Source organism: Rana temporaria, chromosome 13 (genome assembly GCF_905171775.1).
Source record: "Rana temporaria chromosome 13, aRanTem1.1, whole genome shotgun sequence".
NCBI classification, from domain to species: domain Eukaryota; kingdom Metazoa; phylum Chordata; class Amphibia; order Anura; family Ranidae; genus Rana; species Rana temporaria.
The window spans coordinates 41,314,262-41,336,958 of record NC_053501.1 but is presented as its reverse complement, the minus strand read 5'-3'; the positions used below and the strand labels follow the sequence as shown (position 1 = coordinate 41,336,958).

General features: G+C 43.4%; 1 protein-coding gene across 1 annotated transcript in view; it reads right to left on the bottom strand.

Moving 5' to 3' along the window:
* Positions 1 to 208: 208 nt before the first annotated feature.
* The window catches only part of DCAF5 (DDB1 and CUL4 associated factor 5), a 56,733-nt gene continuing 34,244 nt past the window's right edge, over positions 209 to 22,697 (bottom strand). Inside the window, exons 6-9 of the mRNA XM_040332946.1 lie at positions 18,461 to 18,674; positions 9,468 to 9,534; positions 5,942 to 6,069; positions 209 to 2,384 (exon numbers count right to left, since the gene is read on the bottom strand). Of these exons, the coding sequence (XP_040188880.1) occupies positions 660 to 2,384; positions 5,942 to 6,069; positions 9,468 to 9,534; positions 18,461 to 18,674 (2,134 nt within the window). The 3' untranslated portion in view covers positions 209 to 659. The remainder of the gene's footprint in view (positions 2,385 to 5,941; positions 6,070 to 9,467; positions 9,535 to 18,460; positions 18,675 to 22,697) is intronic.

Genomic DNA, 22,697 nt, shown 5'->3' with positions numbered 1-22,697 from the left:
TTGTCGGAGAGCCCCGACAAGACAGAGGGAGTAACAAAGCTCACAACAGTCTTTATGCACAAATACTGTTCGACAGAAAAAAATGGCATGCACTACTATAATATTCATAATATATGTCCTAAAACAACAGGGCTTACCAATTAACTCCCAAAGATAAATAATTGTCCACTAAAATCACCCCAGAATTAATTAGAAAGAAATACAAATGTGAAAAAAAAATTGTTTTCTTTAATTTGATGGGTAATTCCTAAAGTTATTGTCACAAATATTCATATGTAATTATTAAAGTGTTTGCTTTGGCAATGTACAGAAAAAAATAAAAAAATATTTAAAGACTGTTACATTTCGGATTGTTTGCCAATGCGCTGCATTACTTCCACGCGAACAGGTGGTGATGCACACCGATATTTTATCTATAGCCACAGAAGTGAGTCCCCCCCGGCAGAAGCCAGCTCTCTCAAGTAAATGTAAAAGGGAGGGAAACCAAATTATAAAAACGGATTAAAGAAAACACGGATTCCTTTAGTGCAAACTAAATGTTGGCTATGCCCCATAAAGCCAAACAGTGGCTTAAGCAATCGAATACACATAGCCCCAGATTTCAGAACCAGATTGTACACACATTTTAAATGTCTCTTCAATGACATGGAGAGGTGAACTTAGAATTTCATTTTCTTTTCAGGAGAAGAACTTTCAGATTCTTCTTGCCATTGTCTCTTTAGTCCACTTGGAGACTGCTGCAAACCCCCAGAGTTTGTATGACATGTGATGTTGTTATCTTTGGTACCCCTATTAGAGCCCACTTCAGGTAAACACATGTCTTTGTGCACTGATGGCTGAGCAGAGTTGGTAGTCTCCATGTTGGAGCAACAATAAGAGCACCTTCCTGATGGTTCCCCATAACTCTGCCCAGTGCTATTATTACAGTCTGTGCAATGAGGGGGCAAATGACCATTACTCTGATGATTAGTACAAGGAATATCTGTCCCCTCATCCTCCATTTCACCATCCTGGTTTCTTAGGTTATTGTCTGTGCTTTTATTATCAGAACAAGGAGATTGCTGGTTTATTGTGAGCTCATGTGTCTCTGTGCCAGTTTGTACCACACTAGTCTCAAGCTGATCACAGGAATCATCTGAGCATGACGTGTGGACAGCAGTTCCGTTTACCTTTTTAGTTTCTGATGGGCATTCTATAGACCCTGTGTCTTGAGAAGAATTCTCTAATTCCTCCAACCAAGAGTGAGGTTCATTTTGATGCTTCTTACGGAGGTTAAGGCTTTCTAATAAGAAGTCTTTGCGCATAAGTGGTTCATTGTCAGGGGGATGGTTTTTGCATTCAAGCGGACCCGACGTATGGTCTGCTTCATTTGTGGGTGGTAACACACTATTCCTTCCACTGGTTCCTGGTCTCACATCCTCACTGTCACCATCACCCGTGGAAGTTTCTCCATCTTTACCTTTAGAATAAGATATATAAGAATACTGAAGCCATTTGTAGGCTTTGTAGATTTTTCTTTCTACAGAGTCTATGCTGGTACACAGTGAAGATTTTCGGTCTACTTCCCTAGGACCTCTTCGGTCAGGTGAGGATTCGCCAGACGTTGAAACATCATCTACTGTGATTTGAGGATAATCGTATACATCCTCACCGATTAGGGCAGCTGCACTTTCTACATTAACTTTAGTCTTTTCCTCCTTATTATTTTTCTTTTGCTGCCTTAATGCATTTCTTTGTCTCATTAAGGCCCTCCGATCATTAAGGTTGTCTTCTTCATCGCTGCTGCTACTACTGCTGCTGCTGCTGCTGCTAGATCTTTCTTCCTCAGGACTTGGGGAACGAGGGCGAGGGAAAGGTTCACCCTCTGCTTCCGTTTCACAAGCATTGTCCTCAGAGTCAGAGTTGTTGGACATGGCTGACAGTCGTTTGTCTTGATACTTTCTCAAGGCCAGTAATCGCAACTTTTGGGATGTAAGTCCTGGTCTTGTTGAAGGCGATTCTGATGATCTTTGTGACTCGCCTGCATGGACAGCATCATCAGATTCCCCTGGAATTTGTGCTGGAGAAGAAGGTAATGAGGTTGATGACTCTGAATCACTGTAAGCAGAGCGTTCACTGACTCCAGGATGGAGCTGTAAAATTGTGCTGTCACTGTCAGAGTCAGAGCTCCAACCTTCGATCTCCCTCCTCACCAGCGAGTCAAAGAAGGCCATCATTCGGGGGTCTTCCTGGACAGACTGGTTGGCATAATCATGTGATAAACCACTTCCACTGTTGAGCACAAGTCCAATGTATTCTTCATGGGTGTACAGACTACGAGAGTCATCCTCTATTTCACCATCAAGGTCCCCAGTACAGTTTGGTTGCTTGTAAGGACTCCAAACCTCAAAGAAAAAAAATGATTTAATTACAAGAAAATAGATGCAATGCAGATGTACACCACAGACAAGTATACTTTACAGGTAATCCTAATCCTAGTACAGCAATTTGCTATAAACACTCTTAGCATAGTCTAGGTTGCATATACCTCACAAAATGAACTCTTTTGCTTGACTAACTAGTGAAGTTAAAGTCCAACACCAGCTTAACTACTTGCCGACCAGCTGCCGCAGTTATACGGCGGCAGGTCGGCACGGCTGGGCCAGATCACGTAGCTATATGTCATCTCGCTTTTCAGCCAAAAGGGGCGCTCGTCCCTAAAACCGGCGCGCGTGCCCGGCGGGCGCAATGGCCGCCGGGCGCGACCGCCACTGGGCACCCGCGATTTCTCGTTACAGAGTGAGAATCGGGAGCTGTGTGTGTAAACACACAGCTCCTGGTCCTGTCAGGGGGGGGGGGGGGGGAATGACCTATCGCCTGTTCATACAATGTATGATCAGTCATTTCCCCTAGTGAGGCCACCCCCCCTTAGAACACACCCAGGGAACATACTTAACCCCTTCCTTGCCCCCTAGTGTCAACCCCTTCCCTGCCAGTGGCATTTTTATAGTAATCAATGCATTTTTATAGCACTGACCGCTATAAAAATGCCAATGGTCCCAAAAATGTGTCAAAAGTGTCCGCCATAATGTCGCAGTACCGATAAAAATCGCTGATCGCCGCCATTAGTAGTAAAAAAAAAATATTAATAAAAATGCCATAAAACTATCCCCTATTTTGTAAACGCTATAAAAAACTTTTGTGCAAACCAATCAAACGCTTATTGCAAAATTTTTTTACGAAAAATATGTAGAAGAATACGTATCGGCCTAAACTGAGGAAAAGAAAATATTTTTTATATATTTTTGGGGGATATTTATTACAGCAAAAAGTAAAAAATATTTTTTTTTCAAAATTGTCGCTCTATTTTTGTTTATAGCGCAAAAACTTAAAACCGCAGAGGTGATGAAATACCACCAAAAGAAAGCTCTATTTGTAAGAAAAAAAGGACGCCAATTTTGTTTGGGAGCCACGTTGCACGACCGCGCAATTGTCAGTTAAAGCAACGCAGTGCCGAATCGCAAAAAGTGGCCCGGTCATTGAGCAGCAATATGGTCCAGGGGTGAAGTGGTTAAAGTGGCTCTAATGCCCAACATTTATCCTAATGCATTCCTTGCATTAAAGTAAAAAATATTTAGGCATCAGTTTCCCCTTCTTTCACATACCTGAGCCCTCATTCGATCTACTGCTGTTCACATTTGCAACACCCCCCCCCCCCCCAACTTCTGGGTCTCCCTGGCTTTGCAGGGGCACCAGGAGCCATTAGCTCCTGCTACTGTCAATCAAAGCCAGTGAAGAGGGAGTAGGGGGTGGGGCTATCTGTGTCAATGGAGGCAGCAGAAAGGCTCCGGAGCGAGCACACACAAGTGCTCCCATAGGGGCACTGGACAGAGAGGAGAAGTCAGGAGCACTGGCGGGGGACCCGAGAAGAGAAGGTACTTGGCCACTCTGTGCAATTCCATTGCACAGAACAGGTAATTATAGACAGTTTTGTTGTTGGGTTTTTTATTTTACCTTTACAATCTCTCTTAATAAATATACTTAAGAAACCAAAGCCCTGCAGTCATTCAACCCAATTATTGTGAGTGTCCCTGGGGGTAAGTCATCAAGCCATCCTAGGTTCAAAATGCTGCAGAGAGTTTTGTTACATTCATTACGTAGTACCAGTCTCTACAGTATTCAGAACCACTGCCCATTGTTGGAGGAAGGAGAGGAAGAGAGCACCTGACTGAAAAGCCCTGTGGTAAAAAAATGTGTGTGTGTGTGTATGTATATATATATATATATATATATATATAATATAATTATACATATATACACACACACACACACACACACACACACACACACACACACACACACTTTTTTACTACAGCTACGTGATTTTTTTCTTTTTTAATTGGCACCTTGCAGGGACTTTGGCCAGCCTTTGTCATAATCATGGCCATGCTGACTGACACATACCAGTGCTGCTAAACTTGGTCTGGGTGTCCAAGCTTCTTGTTAAAAAAAATAGTTAATATTAATAAAAAGCATACTAATTGATAGCATGCAAATAACAAAACAGTTCACGTATGTATATTACATATTAATTATATTGCAGGCTAAACGAAAAAAAAAAAAAAAAAAAAAACCTGAACCGATTTCTCCATCCACACATTTGAGGTGGATGCGAGAATCCCCTCATTGTGCCATTGTGTTCCCATTGGCTGCAGCACTGATCGAATTCCATTTTTCCAGCAAGCCCATACTTGAGCAGTCAATCAGTAGATCGACCGCTTTTGAACAGGCATGGCCACAAATGGATCGAAATTTGTCCAGTCCCTGCTGAATCAGTTTCATTTCAATCCATCTATGGCGAGCTCAACCACTTCCCGACCGCCGCATGTACATATACGTTGGCAGAATGGCACGGACAGGCACATCAACGTACCTGTAGGTGCCTGCCTAGACGTGGGTCGGGGGTCCGATTGGGACCCCCCCCCCCACGCTACATGCGGCGGTCAAGTTCCCGCGGCGAGCGATCCGGGACGACGGCGCGGCTATTCGTTTCTAGCCGCCCCGTCGCGATCGCTCCCCGGAGCTGAAGAACGGGGAGAGCCGTATGTAAACACGGCTTCCCCGTGCTTCACTGTGGCGCTGCATCGATCGAGTGATCCCTGACATCAGTCCTACAGCCACACCCCCCTACAGTTGTAAACACACACTAGGTGAACACTAACTCCTACAGCGCCCCCTGTGGTTAACTCCCAAACTGCAACTGTAATTTTCACAATAAACAATGCAATTTAAATGCATTTTTTGCTGTGAAAATGACAATGGTCCCAAAAATGTGTCAAAATTGTCCGAAGTGTCCGCCATAATGTCGCAGTCACGAACAAAATCGATGATCGCCGCCATCAGTAGTAAAAAAAATAAAATTAATAAAAATGCAATAAAACTATCCCCCATTTTGTAAACGCTATACATTTTGCGCAAACCAATCGATAAACGATTATTGCGATTTTTTTTACCAAAAATAGGTAGACGAATACGTATCGGCCTAAACTGAGTAAAAAAAACATTTTTAGATATGTTTTTGGGGGATATTTATTATAGCAAAAAGTACAAAATATTGAATTTTTTTCAAAATTGTCGCTCTATTTTTGTTTATAGCGCAAAAAATAAAAACCGCAGAGGTGATCAAATACCACCAAAAGAAAGCTCTATTTGTGGGGAAAAAAGGACGCCAATTTTGTTTGGGAGCTACGTCGCACGAGCGCGCAATTGTCTGTTAAAGCGACGCAGTGCTGAATTGTAAAAACCCCTTGAGTCATTTAGCTGCATATTGGTCCGGTCCTTAAGTGGTTAAATTTCAACAGCCAAACCACTCACCTTTAGTGTCTCCCAAATGCACAGCTGAAATGTGATACCTACAGTTTTTGCATGAACATCTTAGTTTTAAACCCTGATCTATACTTACCTTTATAATCTTTTCAACACCCGAAGAACAGATCATGTAGGAGTCTGGGTTGAATCGAACTTGATTCACAATTGAACGATGTCCCTTCAGTACCATAAAAGCACCATTTACAACTCTGCCTGGTCCACCTACAAGATGATATCAACACTGATTTTGACATCATATTAAGGAAATAAAGACACAACCTGCTGTAATGCTTTAACAAATTGTAACATGCATATTCCATTCCAGCTTCTGAATACCACTGAGACACATGAACAATGCTAGAGAAATTCCTGTTATATCCCAAGTGTGTTTCATGGTGATTGATGGCTCTGATTTAGTTCCAAGTCATTTATAACTTAATAGTGCTGCAATAAATCTACTTTGCTTGGATAGAAATTGGCCTATTTGGGCTTGCAGACCTGCTATTGGGGGGGGGGGGGGGGGGGAGATTTACTTAAGTAGTAGCCGATCAGCTTCTAACTTCAGCTTGTTTAATTAAGCTTTAAAAATAAAACCAAGAAGCTGATTGGGTTTAATATGTACAGCTGCACCAGATTCTGTGTGCACCAGCTATTCCTGTGTTCACCCCCCCCTCCCTCCCCTCCATCTTTTATACTTCTTGCGAATATAATCTGCCAAAATTGTACAAAGTCATAGGACACAGGAGGAGAAACTAAGCTTGCTTCGTGTAGAACACAAACCATTGTGGATGATAAACATTTAATGCTTCTGTTAAAGTGAAAATTTGGGCTAAGCCTATCTTAAATTTGTTCCCACCCCTATTCTAGCTACCATGTAGAGGGAAAAGGTGTATACAGTACTTACCGCTTCACAGTGCTCTCCAGTCCATTCACATGATTGGCTCCCAGTGTTAGTTTCAGGGAAGAGAAGGGACAGTCGACAACATATAAAAGTCTATGGGTGACGTCATCGCCCAGGCATTGCAGCCGTTGTCGCTGCGCACTCCTCTCCTCTAAAGCTAGTTGCGTGCGAGATGACGTGACCGGACTGGAGTGCCCTGAGAATAGGAAAGTATATTCCCACTACAAGTTAGTTAGTATAGGAGTTAGAAGGGGGGTTGGATCAGATCTAAAAACAGATAGTTTTGCATGGACTTCCACTTTAGGCTCTGAAGAAGGCTACATATGGCTACAGAAAATACTGGAACACAATACTCCATAGACATACAGTACAATAATCCTCCACAAATATCACACGGTATCTAAATGCATTCAGGAAAAGCATACCTTTAGCTGCTGGCACAAGCTACCAGTACTACCAATTGTATGTACAGGTGGTCCCCGAATAACAGAGGGAGACAACAGGAAGTGAGAGAAAATCTACCCCCCAGGAAGGGAAATTCACTCCTGTAAGAGTTATTATGGGAAAAATGTGTCTCCACTTTATCAACAATCATTGTTTCCCTAATAACCCAAAATTTTCAAAATCCAATTTTCATTGGGACAGAAAGTGAGGTGAAATCTTCTGAACAGGGGAACAGACAGCAAAACAAATGTTACAGGGGTGATAACTTTTCCCTATGCTATCCAAAAAGCTTAAAAATAGATTTGGCTGGAGCTACACTTACATTTTTTTACCTGTTCCAACTTACAAACAGATTCAACTTAAAGCGGGGGTTCACCCTTAGAGGGCACTTTTTCCCCTTAGATTCCTGCTCGTTTTCTCTAGGGGAATCGGCTATTTGTTTTAAAATATGAGCAGTACTTACCCGTTTACGAGATGCATCCTCTCCGTCGCTTCCGGGTATGGGTCTTCGGGAGCGGGCGTTCCTTCTTGATTGACAGTCTTCCGAGAGGCTTCCGACGGTCGCATCCATCGCGTCACGATTTTCCGAAAGAAGCCGAAAGTCGGTGCGCAGGCGCAGTATACAGCCGCACCGACGTTCGGCTTCTTTCGGCTACGAGTGACGCGATGGATGCGACCGTCGGAAGCCTGTCAATCAAGAAGGAACGCCCACTCCCGAAGACCCATACCCGGAAGCGACGGAAGAAGATGCAGCTCGAAAACGGGTAAGTACTGCTCATATTTTAATACAAATAGCCGATTCCCCTAGACCGAACGAGCAGGAAGCTAAGGGGAGAAATTTTTTTTTTTTAGAAATGGGTGAACCCCCGCTTTAAGAACAAACCTACAGTCCCTATCTGGTTTCTAACCCGGGGACCACCTTTACACCTCTTTTATCTCAATGATTAGCGAGTGTCTATAAAAAGTATCCACACTGATGCAATGCTTGGATGAAAAAAAGTAAAGTATAGCTAGTTACTATTACACATTACTAAGGACATACTGAAAGATGTTACTAGATTCTAATTAATGACCAATGGAGGTATCATATGGAATACCTGTACCAAATATAGTATACTAAAACAAAGGTACACATGGAAAAAAGACTGCAATCTTCTGATCCCATCATGACTGTTCAGGAAAACAATTTTAACATAATTAGTCAGTGCAAGCAAGCATGGCAAGGAACTCCAGCTTTTCCAGCATCCTGCAGTAAGATCTTGGGTGAAGGTAGGGGGAAACAAATTAGCGTAATCTTGAATTTTCATGCAAGGTCCCCTTTACATGCAAGGATGGAGCCATTCCAAAAGCACAGTGAAATAAACATATTAAACAAGGCTATACAAAAAAACAAACATGTTGTAAAAAAGAGCCAACAGATCTCCGCATGCCATATTCAGATGAATGAAAAACGCATTCTGATTTGTTGCTATAGGCTTCTACATTTACTACTACAGCTTTTGTCTGTACAGTTATTGACAACAAATTTATCATCTCTTATAAACTCAATAGCACATTTTCGCGATATAGTAAGTCAGGTTAAAACAAAATAATGTTAAAGCGGTTGTAAACCTGCGATTAATTTTTTTTTTTTTTTTCACCTGAAAGGTAAAAGCCATAATGAGCTAGTATGCACCGCATATTAGCTCATTATGAAATACTTACCTCTGAACGAGGTAAGAGGAACTTACCTGGTCCACGCCGAGCGAGATGTCATCTTGACTAGGCGTGTCTTTCGGGTATCGCCGCTCCAGCGCTGTGATTGGCTGGAGCGACGATGACGTCACTCCTGCGCATTCAATTCGGCAAGGTCCGGCGGCTGCAGGTCCTTTAGCCAAGGATCCCCGCTGCGCATGCAATCAGCGGCGCATTGTGGGGGGGGAATATCTCCTAAACCGTACAGGTATAGGAGATATTCTTTATACCTACAGGTAAGCCTTATTATAGGCTTACCTGTAGGTAAAAGTAAAAAATGTGGGTTTACAACCACTTTAAGTGTAAAAGGAGTGTTTCAGCAAAGGACTGCTGCATTTGGCAACAAATGTGTGTCTACAAGTTCCTGTGAGAAAAATTCCATAACACTATACAAAGAGAGGTAATCAGGTTTCTATGACAGTTCCGAGTACACAGGGTACACACAGTATAGGTAAATGTGGCCTATAAACTCCAAGCACATGCTGGCACTTCCCGCGCAAGATGAAGTCCAGTCTGCAGAGTCACAATTACATTTACACACCTGCTTCTGGGCTGGATGGGATTTTCCACATGTACAGGTTGAAGTCATCAGAGCCAGAGAGAATGTACTGAAACAAAAGAATGTTGGAAAATGTTATTTTATTCACAATAAGTTACCAAATAGGGCCAGTATTTTCCAAAAACATCTATAAAAAGGTGGAGGAAAGAAAAAGCGAAGAGGTTGTCCACAGCAACCAATCAGACGGCATCTATCCATGTAGGTTTAAAAAGTAAATCAAGGAACTTGACTCGTTTTCATGGGCGACCTTCCCACTTTCCTTTGCTCATCTACAACATCCCTGTTCATATTGCATTAAGAATAAGATACATAAAACAGATATAACCCTATTCAAGCTAAGATTTGTATAAGGTATCTTGTAGCTATGATGGAAGGTGAAGTGAAAAACAATGTAATCATTCCCAGAGGCTGTAATGAGATCTACTTTGGTAATTACTGTAGACGTTACATTGACTTGCATATTAAGACGCAGCTCTTTTACATAACACAGACAAGCTACAGTTCACTTTGCATTTACAATAAGTCTCTTTGGCTGTAGAACTAGGAATAAAAAAATTCAATGATATCACCCAGACAATCAGCCAAATTGCCCAATGGATTTGATGCTTCTTCATGCAAGTGCTGGGGTCTGCAGATTTAATCAAGGGAGTGGGAACTAGAGCAACTCCAGGCACACAATTAATAAACACATTTTGGAAATGTAGCAGCTAATTCATCTGACACAATTAAAAGGCCCATCCAATATGCAGCATTAAGTAGATTACGTCAATTTGAGTCACCTGCCGACTTCAGTTCCTCTTCAATGTGTTATTTGGGTCTGTTTGCATGCTGAGACCACTATTTTTTCTTTTGAAAAGCCTATGGCGTGTCAACACACCCAAAAAACTCCACCTGATGCAGAAAAAATGTGCACACACATAAAGAGTGTTCACAAAAACGTGCAGACAGGTGCAGCGTCAAGTGGTCCTCCTGTGAAGAAGGACCCAAACCCTGATCCCCTGGGGTGTTAGGCTCCAGACGGAGACTGAGGTACTGTGGTTCGAGCAACTGAAGCTGACACGGACCCAACTTCCTTGGAGGGACTGCCGAAACAGAGCCCTCCCAGTAGTAGGTGGGGCTCCCCCGAAGGGAGACCCCATGAGAGCAGGTGAACTAAGCAAGAAGGCCATGTCCACCCACTCCCAAGACGTTCAGGGCTGGCCCGAGGACCACAGTGAACAAATAACGTGCACAAACAAAAAAAAGACAAAAACTTGACAAACATAGGCTAATAGATTAAATAAAGTGGGGGAAAGGGATAGTGGAGAGGAGAGTGAAAGAAGTGGTCATTGTGTTCTACAATGACCAGGCCCTCTGGCCAGGAATAAAAAATTCCTCCGGTCCTAGCCAAAAGGCCCGGCCCAGGAGGCAGGTGCTAAAAAAAGTGTGTTGCTGGTGCAGTGACCGTGGTATCTTTAAATCAAAGTGACCCTCACTCACAGTGATTCTCAGATACCCCTGGACTGCCACTCCAGGGGCACATGCACCATAGGCTTTTCGTTCCAAATCCAACTCCCCGACCGGCCAGTGCAGCCCTCCACCCCTGCCAGCTAGAGAGCCCTTCAAGGTTTTCTTAGGGAAAACTGCCGCTCCAGTTAGCAGCCTCCGCCAGTACTAGCTGAGACCACTACAGAGAAGTATCGATCCCCCTTTCATTTTAATTTACTACATTAGGCTTGTTACAACTGCAGGAGTGAGATGTGGGAGCACACCTGGGAACTATGGCAGAGGGAACTCACTTATGCAGATCCTGAGAGAAATTAGAAGCCAGTAGATAATTTTACTCAGTAACATCTTCCATCAGGTTTGGCTGTACGGACTGATAATACTTGGTTCAAGTAAGTTCCATTTAAACCTATGCATGCAACAGGCATTTCATCAATGGTGGTCGTGTAAAGACTGGGGTCAAAGTATATATAGGGACAGTATAGGCACCTATTCACTATTGTAAAGCTGGATACACACAGTCCGAAAATCGTCTGGTTTATCAGGAACCAGATGACTTTTGGTCAGAGTGTACAGCAGCCTGTCAAATGGGCATGCTGGAAAACCATCATCCCAATCAGCCCCTGCAGCCAATGTCAGAATACAATAGCACAGCGTGGAGATTGCAGCACCAATATCGCTTGTGTTGCTACAGTGATCTGTCAGCTTTTTTCCATACAACCCAAAATAAACTTGCAGTGTGTACCGGGCCTAACGCTAATATCAGTCTTCTGGTGTTGACTTTCTCCTGTTATGTACAGTACATAGCAGGTCAGTGCCATAGCTTTCTAGATCTCAGCAGCTGTTCACAAACTTTGCAGACTTGCTACACATGATACAATTGTGTCTGTGACTGAGTTATAGTTGGCAAGAACTGGCGGTGTTGGACTGGAGGCAATGCTCAAAGCAACCAATTAGATAACAAATTTGATCTAATAAAACAGGGTGACCCTGCCTTAACCGACCACATCACTGGTCCCTATTTAGGGTTCAGCCTTTACCCATCATGGTGTGCATAGCTCGGAAGGGGTCTTCGGATTCTGGGATGGACCATGGCACTAAACCTGTATAGCACTGTGTGGCTAACTGCACACATTGCACCAAGTATCAAGGTGAATGCCCAAGGAGCATCCAGTGCCCCAAGCAACATTACAGGCCATTGCCACAGTGTGGGGCCGCAGTACTGTTCCCAAGGTTTTACTTAGGTGTAACCGATTTGGATGCACTGCTTATATTGCTGTAGTAGAAGACAGTAAAGAGTGGATTAAAGAATTTTGAAGTAAAATAATAAACTGGTTTTCTCCATAAGGGGGTAGAGGTCCATCACCTTAGGACACTAGCAAATAAAAAAGGGAGGACTCACAGAGTGTGGTAGAGTTGTAGGTAAACACCCAGGAGACATGTCCTCAAAAGCTTTGCCAGTGTCTAATCACCTGAAGGCATAAAACTCGGGTTTATGAATATCAAGCCTGTGTCCTGTACCGTACAATTAGGATAAGGTTGCACCAGACTGGTTGCAATAAGACAACAACATTTCTTCTTCTACAATTTAGGTCATGGAACTTGTTTGTCTAGTTAGTAGACCAGGTAAACTTTCAGATCTATCCTCATTTGCCAATAGGTATGCTCAAAGCAATCAATTTTTTTTTTCAGTGGGGATCAGAAAACAAGAAACATCTGATTGGTTGTAATGAGCAACAATAGTTGGATTTTAAAATCTATCCCATATCCAGATTGCACCTTCGCAATGACCGTTTCCACTATGAAAGAATACCCTTTTAAAAATAATCACTAAACTGTTACCTTTGTTCCCCATAGCAACAGAAAGGTGCCAACGTCACGCTACAGGAAAAGATATGGACATAAGCAGGCACTCTAACAGCTGAATTAGTTATATGCTACACCAAGTGTTATTTTTTTTGGTGTATTGTGACAGGTTTAAGCACTCTGCATCTGTCTAAAGACACCCTAAGGCTAGGCATTCCAGCAATTGAGAAACCAAATTGTGTAACTTTTCGCTCTAGGAGGTGGCAACCCACACTTTTTTTTTTTTTTACAGAGGCGTTTGTCAATTTTTTGTAAGAAATCATACAAATCAGACACGAGAAGGTCACGAAAAAACAGAAATGAATAGAAACATTCATAAGTATAGCATAATTTGCAAGAGGGAGATGACAAGTGCTTAGATCAGTGGTTGTGAACCTTTTTGAGACCAAGGTGCTGTAAATTCTTCTTAACCCTTCCATGTTCCAACACCATAGAAGTATGGGAATGCAAATCATGTATTGCAATGTGGGAAGGCTCAAGATGGGGCTTAGGAAACTCTGCAGCATACTTTGTCACCCTGTAGAGGATGAGGTTTCTGGAGGGGGCTGAGGAGCAATATGTGAGGTTTGGGACTCTTTATCGGACACTGTTGGGGGACCAAGGTGGGCTGGAGGGGCATTGTGGGAGGATAGACCGTATTGAAGGAGGTTGGTAGGACCCTGTAGTGGCTGAGGGCTCTCAGGAACCTGGGGCCACTGTGGCCCATTATGGGAGGTTGGGGGGCACTTAAGAATCTAGGAGGTACAGTGAGGGGTTAAAATATCTGTAGCTGGCTGAATACCCAGGGGGGAGACAATGGCCCGGTGGGTCGAAAAATCACTGCTTTAGACAGTCAGAGGCACTTATCGTTCTCTGTCAAGATCAATGGAGCAACCATTAACCCGTCCCCACATGCCAGGGTGCTAGGTTTTATCATGGACTCTGAACTCTCCTTTCAGCCCCATATCCAATCACTTTCCAAAGCTTGCCTCCTCAACCCCTGCAACATCTCCAAAACACGCCCCTTTGCAACCAATGAAACCACAAAGGTTCTAATTTACTTCCTGGTTATCTCGCCTAAACTACTGCAACTCCCTCCACCCAACAACTGTAATTAAATCCCCCCCCCCCCCCCCATCAACTCAACCCCCACATCCATTACCCTTTGTATCACTTGGCCTCCCTTTTAGATTGTACGTTTGAATGAGCAGGGCAATTTAATTTTTAATGTATTGAATTGTATAGCAACTTCAACGTTGTGCCCCAACGTTGTAAAGTGCTGTGCAAACTGCATAATGGTAATATTTGAGGGAGCAATTGCAAAACTGATGTATCCTCATCTTTTCCTCTTCCGTAGAGAAGAGTACAGGGTATAAATAACCTGTTAGTGTAACCGTGTGTGGTGGTGCGTCCCAGCACTAGAATGAGGAATGTGAGCACAGGCAGATATTTCCTGGTTTTACCTCTCGAGAAGAGCTCTATTGTGTGTGTAAGAGTATGCTGAAAACACTTTACATTGGATGGCAGTATTCAATATCTAATCTGACCATGGAAAACCATAGAGCCTGATGCATCTATACTCCACATCTAATAATAACTGTTATGCTTTGAAGAGTAAAATATTTGTATGTAGATCAAGCCATCCCGATTTCATTATAAACTGTGAGCAGTAAGGAAGGGATTGAGCCATCAGCTGAGCACATTGTGTACACAAGCCCTGCACATTCCATGGGCGGTACAGATGCCCAAGGATAACAAATCCTTTTACCTTCTGCCTTTCAAGCCCCAGGGGCAGGCGGGTGCTGACAGACTGTTTGATATGAACTGTGAGCATGTTCTGCTACAAGGAGAGGTCTGCAAGGAATGTTAACAGAAGCCATGAAAACCAGAGTCCTGCCATCATTTCACAAGGGCCACATTGCTTTACTGGAAGCAATTAGAGGGGTGGGGAAGCCTCCAGGCACCGGTAGGCAGAAAGCTGCCTTACATGGAAGCAAATCCCAAAATGGATTAGGGCTATGAAGGTGAACGCTATAGTGTAAATCACTGGGGCCCACTAGGAGAGAACACCGGGAAAAATACTGGTCTTCTCCATGGAATGCGACACGGAAGAGAACATATCAGCAAGCTGACTGCTCTCATCTTTGCCTTGCACGTTCCTATCCAGATTGACGGAGATAATAAACGAGCATGATATCTAGGCCAAAGTTCCATGAGCTGTAATCCATAAGCATGCTAAGTATGGGATTGTGTTACTGGAGATATTCATGGTTGGTGCAGCGATGAGGAATTCGTCTCATACAAGGAGTTAAGCATCTTTCCACATCTGCCTGTTTACAGTAAGACTGTCAAGCTGGCTTTGTGCATGCAGCATTTGTCCTGAAGGTAAAAGGTGCATTCCTTATTCACTCCTACTGAAATATAACAAGAAGGAGACAGGAGTGGAGGAACAGCACAGATCACTGTTGTGGTTACACAGTCTGAGCCCAGCATTATTGAAGTATGCCACTGGAACAGCAGCGAGCATGTCTAACATATGTTACAGAGTCTCTTTTACCACAATGTGTTTTGGTCCAGAAGGAGACAAGTATTTTATTTATTACGGGTACTTGTACAGCGATGTCAGTTTTATGCAGCACTTTACATATACATTCACCAGCCACTTTATATATTTAGGTACACCTGTTCAAATTGCTTGTTAACACAAATTGCTAAGCAGCCAATCACATGGCAGCAACTCAATGCATTTAGGCAACTAGACATAGTAGTAGTTAGTCAGGTTGAAAAAAAAGTTACAAGTCCATCTAGTTCGACCATAAAAAAAAAAAAAAAAAAATATATCATACAATCCCATATACCCAATTCTATACCCACAGTTGATCCAGAGGAAGGCAAAAAAAAAACAGCAAAGCATGATCCAATTTGCTACAGCAGGGGAAAAAAATTCCTTCCTGATCCCCTGAGAGTCAATTGAATTTTCCCCAGATCAACTTTACCTATAAATGTTAGTACCCAGTTATATTCTGTACATTTAGGAAAGAATCCAGGCCTTTCTTAAAGCAATCTACTGAGCTGGCCAGAACCACCTCTGGAGGGAGTCTGTTCCACATTTTCACAGCTCTTACTGTAAAGAAACCTTTCCGTATTTGGAGATTAAATCTCTTTTCCTCTAGACGTAAAGAGTGTCCCCTTGTCTTTTGCGTTGACTGTAAAGTGAATAACTCGCCACCAAGTTCACTATATGGACCCCTTATATATCTGTACATGTTGATCATATCCCCCCTTATTCTCCTCTTCTCAAGTGAATAAATTCATTTCCTCTAATCTTTCCTCATAGCTGAGCTCCTATATGCCTCTTATCAGTTTAACCACTTCCATACAGGGCACTTACGCACCTTCCCGCCCAAGCCAATTTTCAGCTTTCAGCCATGTCGCACTTTGAATGACAATTGCGCGGTCATGCTACATGGTGGTATTTGATCACCTCTGCGATTTTTTTTTTGTGCGCAACAACAAAAAAAAGACTGAAAATTTTTAAAAAAAATAAAAGTTTTTATTTTTTTCTGTTAATTTTTTTGTAAATAAGTAAGTTTTCTCTTTCAATTACGGGCACTGATATGGCGGCACTGATGGGCACCGATAAGGTAGTACTGATGGGCACCGATGAGGTGGCACTGATGGGCGCTGGTATGCGGCACTGATGGGCACTCATGGGCGGCACTGAAGGGCACTCATGGGCGGCACTGAAGGGCACTCATAGGCGGCACATATGGGTACTTATGGGTGGCACAGATGGGCACTGGGCATGGATTGGCACTGTGGGGTGGCACTGATGGACACTGAGGGGTGGCACTGATGGGTCCATGTTGCCAATCAGTGCCCATTTGTGGGCACTGATTGGCATCTTTTTTTTTTTCTGTCTGCGGCGCGCTCCCGCGACCCGGTCCGAAGCTGTGAAAATGCCAATGGTCCCAAAAATGTGTCAAAAATTTGCGAAGTGTCCGCCATAATGTCGCAGTCACGAAAAAAAATCACTGATTGCCGCCATTAGTAAAAAAAAAAAAAAAATATTTATAAAAATGCAATAAAACGATCCCCTATTTTGTTAACGCTATAAATTTTGCGCAAACCAACCGATAAACGCTTATTGCGATATTTTTTTACCAAAAATAGGTAGAAGAATACGTATCGGCCTAAATTGAGGAAAAACATTTTTTTTTATATATTTTTGGGGAATAATTATTATAGCAAAAAGTAAAAAATATTGAATTTTTTTCAAAATTGTCGCTCTATTTTTGTTTATAGCGCAAAAAATTAAAACCGCAGAGGTGATCAAAATACCACCAAAAGAAAGCTCTATTTGTGGGAAAAAAAGGACGCCAATTTTGTTTGGGAGCCACGTCGCACGACCGCGCAATTGTCAGTTAAAGCGACGCAGTGCCGAATCGCAAAAAGGGGCAAGGTCCTTTAGCTGCATTTTGGTCCGGGTCTTAAGTGGTTAATGACCAATTAAAAAAATTAAATTTTTCACGTCATGAAAAACAGTCGTGTGTACGCGGCATCAGTGTTGGTTGCACTGGAGTTTGGTTTTAGGCCTCATTCACGCTGGCATTTCTGTATTTAGCTTTTCAAAATTCAGGAGAAGTTATCTGAAAATAATAACTTGTTTGCCTCCCAGATCACTTTTTTCTGCAATCAGGTGTTCTCTGCTTCTAGCAGTTTCTAATCATATCCGGGACATACAAAATTATATTTTCTCTAAAAAAAAAGCTAAACTGACACCAGCTTAAAGTGGTTGTAAACCCTAACAAATACCCAGTGAAGTGACTGGCCTCAGATGGTACACAGAGATGAAATAAAATCACCCTACATAAAGTTGTACCCGTTTATCTGCAGTCATTTCTTCTCTACATCCACTAAAAGTGCTGAAGTTTAAAGCTTGTCAGAGTTCAGGAAAAGAAGAAAAAAAAAAAAAAAAAAAAAAAGGAAGGCGGAGAGCTGAAGTTACACTCAGCAGAGCTCAGTGGGGACAGCTTTGAGAGCTGATTGGAGGGAAGGGACACATTCCCACAGCACACATGAACAGAGCTAAGGCTGTCAATCAGCTGGAGCCCCCACCGCTGTCACCATTTTTCTCTTGGTGTCTGGAAAAATTATCAGAAGATTCATGCTGATAGAGGAGGGAAGCACCAGACAAAAGTGACACTTAGTGCTCCTAATTGAGACAAGTAGACACTATAGAGGGATATGCTTTGTTCATATTTATTGTCTGAGGTTTACAGTGGCACCATTGAAAAATCATTACCTGCCTTTATATGCGATAAGAAATGTTCTCTAGGCACATATAAATGCAGGGTTGATAGTGCTGGATGCAAATGAGGCCTTAGTCAAGGACCACACCACCCTGTGATTAGATGGGGAAGGGGAAGATGGGGCGCTCCCCTCCTATCAGCCTGCTCTGTGAGGTACAATATGGCACAGACTGATTAGGTTGCAATGCTTCTTCCTCTAAAGACATAACGAGAATTCTTTTAAAAATGCATTTTAGATTGCTTTTAATACATAACTGGGTAAAACAAAGGCATTTCTATCTGTCTTGCTTGATACAGCCCAATACTGTATCATTTGGCACAATTATTCCTTACCTGATCTCTGTCACCAGCAAAGCAGCAGCTTTTCATAGTACAAGAGTTGAAGTAACCCTGGTTGTCAAACTGGAATACGGGCAGTCGTGAGTGAATGTCATACAAGACAGGAGGCAATCGACGGCGCAGGGCGAGCAGCTGTGTGCCATTGCTGTTGAATCTCACGCTCATTGCACTCTGCAGGGAGAGATTTCCACCATAGCGTAGCAGGGAGCTGAAATAGAGAATATAATGTAGACATTAAATCATTTGTAGTTATAAATATAGTTTTCATAACCAAATCCCTAGAATTAGCAGACCCCATGGTTTTATTACTGTGCCCACACAGTCAACACAATTGAGATCAATGTCTGAGGCTGGGTTTTCCATATGTAACAGCAGAAAAAGGAAAAAAAAAATAAGGATTTTGAAAATACTACTGTGCACCAGTTTGTGTGTGAAAGGCCTATATCAGTTCAGAAATAAATGGGGTATTTAATCTACATCATAAACACTAATAAGAAACGGTCTGCAAATCCTTAAAGGAGTTCTCTGACCTAAAACTTTTAACCCCCGCTGTGCCCGGGCTGTAAAACTATACAAAATAAACTTTCACTTACCTGCCTACGATCCCCCGTTGTTCCGATATCGCCGTCCCGTTCTCCGGTCCCCTTCCGCTTCCTGTGTGTCGGTGACTCATAGTGCGCTCAGCCTATCAGCGGCCGCAGCAATGTCCCGTCGCGGCCGCTGATAGGCTGAGCGCACTATGAGTCACCGACACACAGGAAGCGGAAGAGACCGGGACCAGGGAACGGGACGGCGATATCGGAACAACGGGGGATCGTAGGCAGGTAAGTGAAAGTTTATTTTGTATAGTTTTACAGCCCGGGCACAGCGGGGGTTAAAAGTTTTAGGTCAGAGAACTCCTTTAAGTCAGGGCTCGACAAAATCCGGGCGCAATTGCGACAAGAAATTGTGACCTGGCGCCCGCCGGTAATTGAGGCCGCGGCTTTGCGGCCTTCACAGAAGGAAGCTTAGGCCTGCAGAAGGCCGCGGCCTCAATTACCGGCCAGCGCGGCGGTGGGGGCGCACGGAGACACATGATCCTGTGTCTCTGTGCGCCCACGTCCGCCGGTACTTGAGGCCACGGCTTTGCGGCCTTCTGCAGGCCTAAGCTTCCTTCTGTGATCTAGTACATTGGTACTACAAGTAAAACAGCAGTTCTAATGTGCCATCTCCTTCCCTCTAATTAGAACCCCCAAACATTAGAACCCCCAAACATTATATTTTTTATTCTAACACCGTAGAGAATATGGCGGTCGTTGCAATACTTTGTCACATTGGTATTTGCGCAGCAGTCTTACAAGTACACTTTTTTTGGGAAAAAATACAATTTTTTCCATTAAAAAAATAAGACAACAGTAAAGTTAGCCCAATTTTTTTTATATTGTGAAAGATAATGTTACGCCGAGTAAATTGATATCCAACATGTCACGCTTCAAAATTGCGTCCGCTCGTGGCGACAAACTTTTACCCTTTAAAATCTCCATAGGCAACGTTTAAAAAAATTCTACAGGTTGCATCTTTTGAGTTACAGAGGAGGTCTAGGGCTATAATTATTGCGCTCGCTCTATCAATCGCGGCGATACCTCACATGTGTGGTTTGAATACCGTTTACATATGCGGGCACTACTCAAGTATGCGTTCGCTTCTGCGCGCAAGCTTGGCGGGACGGGGCTCATTTTCTGGCTCCTAACTTTTTTAGCTGGCTCCTAGACTCCAAGCAAATTTGTCAAACCCTGCCTTAAATCACCAATTCATAGAGAATCTGCCACTCCGCCATGTAACAGATCTATGGACCCACCCATATACTTGTCGTACCACAACAGCTGCAGAGCCTTAGGTTACCCATTGCTGATATAAAGGATGATGACAGGAGGTATGAATGTGCCAAGAAGATGTCCATTATGACATTCATCAGCTAAACTGTATGCATCTTCAGGACTAGTTATCCTAGTTCATCATCACCGTTTGTCATCCTCTATTCTTGGATGTCCCAACTTGTACTGTCCCACCTCTGCCTAAAGGATACTAAACTCTCACCGGAAACTAGTCAGCACCCTGCCTCACACTCACAAAATATGGACTCAATGCTATTTTACATCTTCACCTGTTAATCTATTTAAAACATGAAGGGACTTGCATTTCACCATCTTGTAGTATTCATTATCCCTTCCAACTCAGGTCAGATCAGCTACCAGTTCTAGCTGCTGTCTGGAACATTGGTTGCAACCTGCAAAGAGCCTCTAGCTAGGGGAAATAAGCAAAGTTTAACATCTCACTTATCTTCTTTAGATGGCCATACACTAGAAGAACTTTTGTTTTAAGACTTTTAAGGTTTGATTTTAAAATTGTTAGTGGGCTTAAATTGACGTTTGTTTTTGACAGCAGCAACGAGAAAATTCAAAAGGTGCAGGATGGGAATTTTTCTCAAATTAATTTCTAACAGTGAACGGGGGTTTTGGTTCACGAAATTACATTGGGCCAGATTCTCGTAGTTTTCCCGCGACCGTAGTGTAAGCCATTTACACTACGCCACCGCAACTTACTGGAGCAAGTGCCATATTCCTCAAGCACTTGCTCCGTAGTATGCGGCGGCGTAGCATGCTCCAGTTCTCGACGGAAAACGGCAATGACGCCGACGTGTGCGTTATTGACGTAAAGTCGTATTCAAGAACGACTTACGAAAACGACGTACCCGATGGGAAAAGACGACGCGGACCCGACGCCATACTTAACATGGCATACGTCGGACTGGCGTAAGGTTACCCCTCATATAGCAGGGGTAACCTTACACTTACGCAAACGACGGTTACGCGACGCGATTCCGTTCGGGAATCGGCGTATCAGGCTCATTTGCATTAACAAATGAGACCTGAACGTAAACGCCACCTAGCGGTCGGCGGCGAATTACATTTAAGATCCGACAGTGTAAGTGACTTACACCTGTCGGATCTACAGCGTATCTAGGAATCACTCGCATAGATACACGGGTCAAAAAACAGAGATACGACGGAGTTTCCTGAGATACTCCGTCGTAACTCTTCTGAGAATATGGCCCATTCATTTCAAAATCGCATTTTAAAGCATAAATAATTTTGAAGTACATTTAAGTGACATACTGTACATCAGTCATCATATGTACTGATGAGAATTTTTGTACAAATGGTTTCCTCAAAAATCTATTAGTGTTTGGCCAGATTTAGGCCGCCTTCACACCTTGAGCCCAGGTTCACACTGGGCTGCGGGAATGAAGCCATGCGAGTTCGGTTGAACTCGCACAATTTCACTCCCGCTTGTCAGTCCCGATTTCGAGCGCGATTTCAGAGACATCAGTGCAGGTTTCTGCACAGATGTCAATGTAAATCGCAGCCCGAAATAGTAAAAAGTAGTACAGGAACTCCTTTTTGAAATCGGTACATGTCAAATCGTACCAATGTGAATCAGGGCTTAAAGTGGAGCTCCACCCTAAAGTGGAACTCACGCTGATCGGAACCCGCCCCCCCTCCGGTGTCACATTTGACACCTTTCAGGGGGGAGGGGGGTGCAGATACCTGTCTAAAGACAGGTATTTGCACCCACTTCCGGCCACACGTTTGGGCAAAAGACAGGTTTTTCCCAAATTCCCGTCTGTCCCCCGTTGTGTGCTGGGAACACTCGGCTCCCAGCACACAGCGTGTGAGCCAATCGGCGGGCGCAGCGCGACTCGCGCATGCGCCGTAGGGAACCGGGTAGTGAAGCCGGAGCGCTTCACTTCCTGGTTCCCTCACTGAGGATGGCGGGGGGAGCAGCAGAGAGACGAGCGATCGCTCATCTTCTGCTGCGGACGGCGCTGGACTCCAGGACAGGTAAGTGTCCTAATATTAAAAGTCAGCAGCTGCAGTATTTGTAGCTGCTGGCTTTTAATATTTTTTTTTAATGGCACATCTGCTTTAAGCACACTTTAGATCAGGGGGTCTCAAACTGGTGGCCCTCCAGAGCCCCATAACTCCTCTGTCTGTGGGAATCATGCTTGTAACCGTCAGCCTTGCAATGCCTCGTGGGACTTGTAGTTTTGCAACAACGTGAGGGCCGCCAGTTTGAGACCCCTGCTTTAGATGGTGCATTGCAAGTTCCCCGTATTTATAATAGCTAGTGAACACATTATTACAGCAGGTTGAAAAAACTCCCATGCATTATGGTGCATTGCGTTATGCAG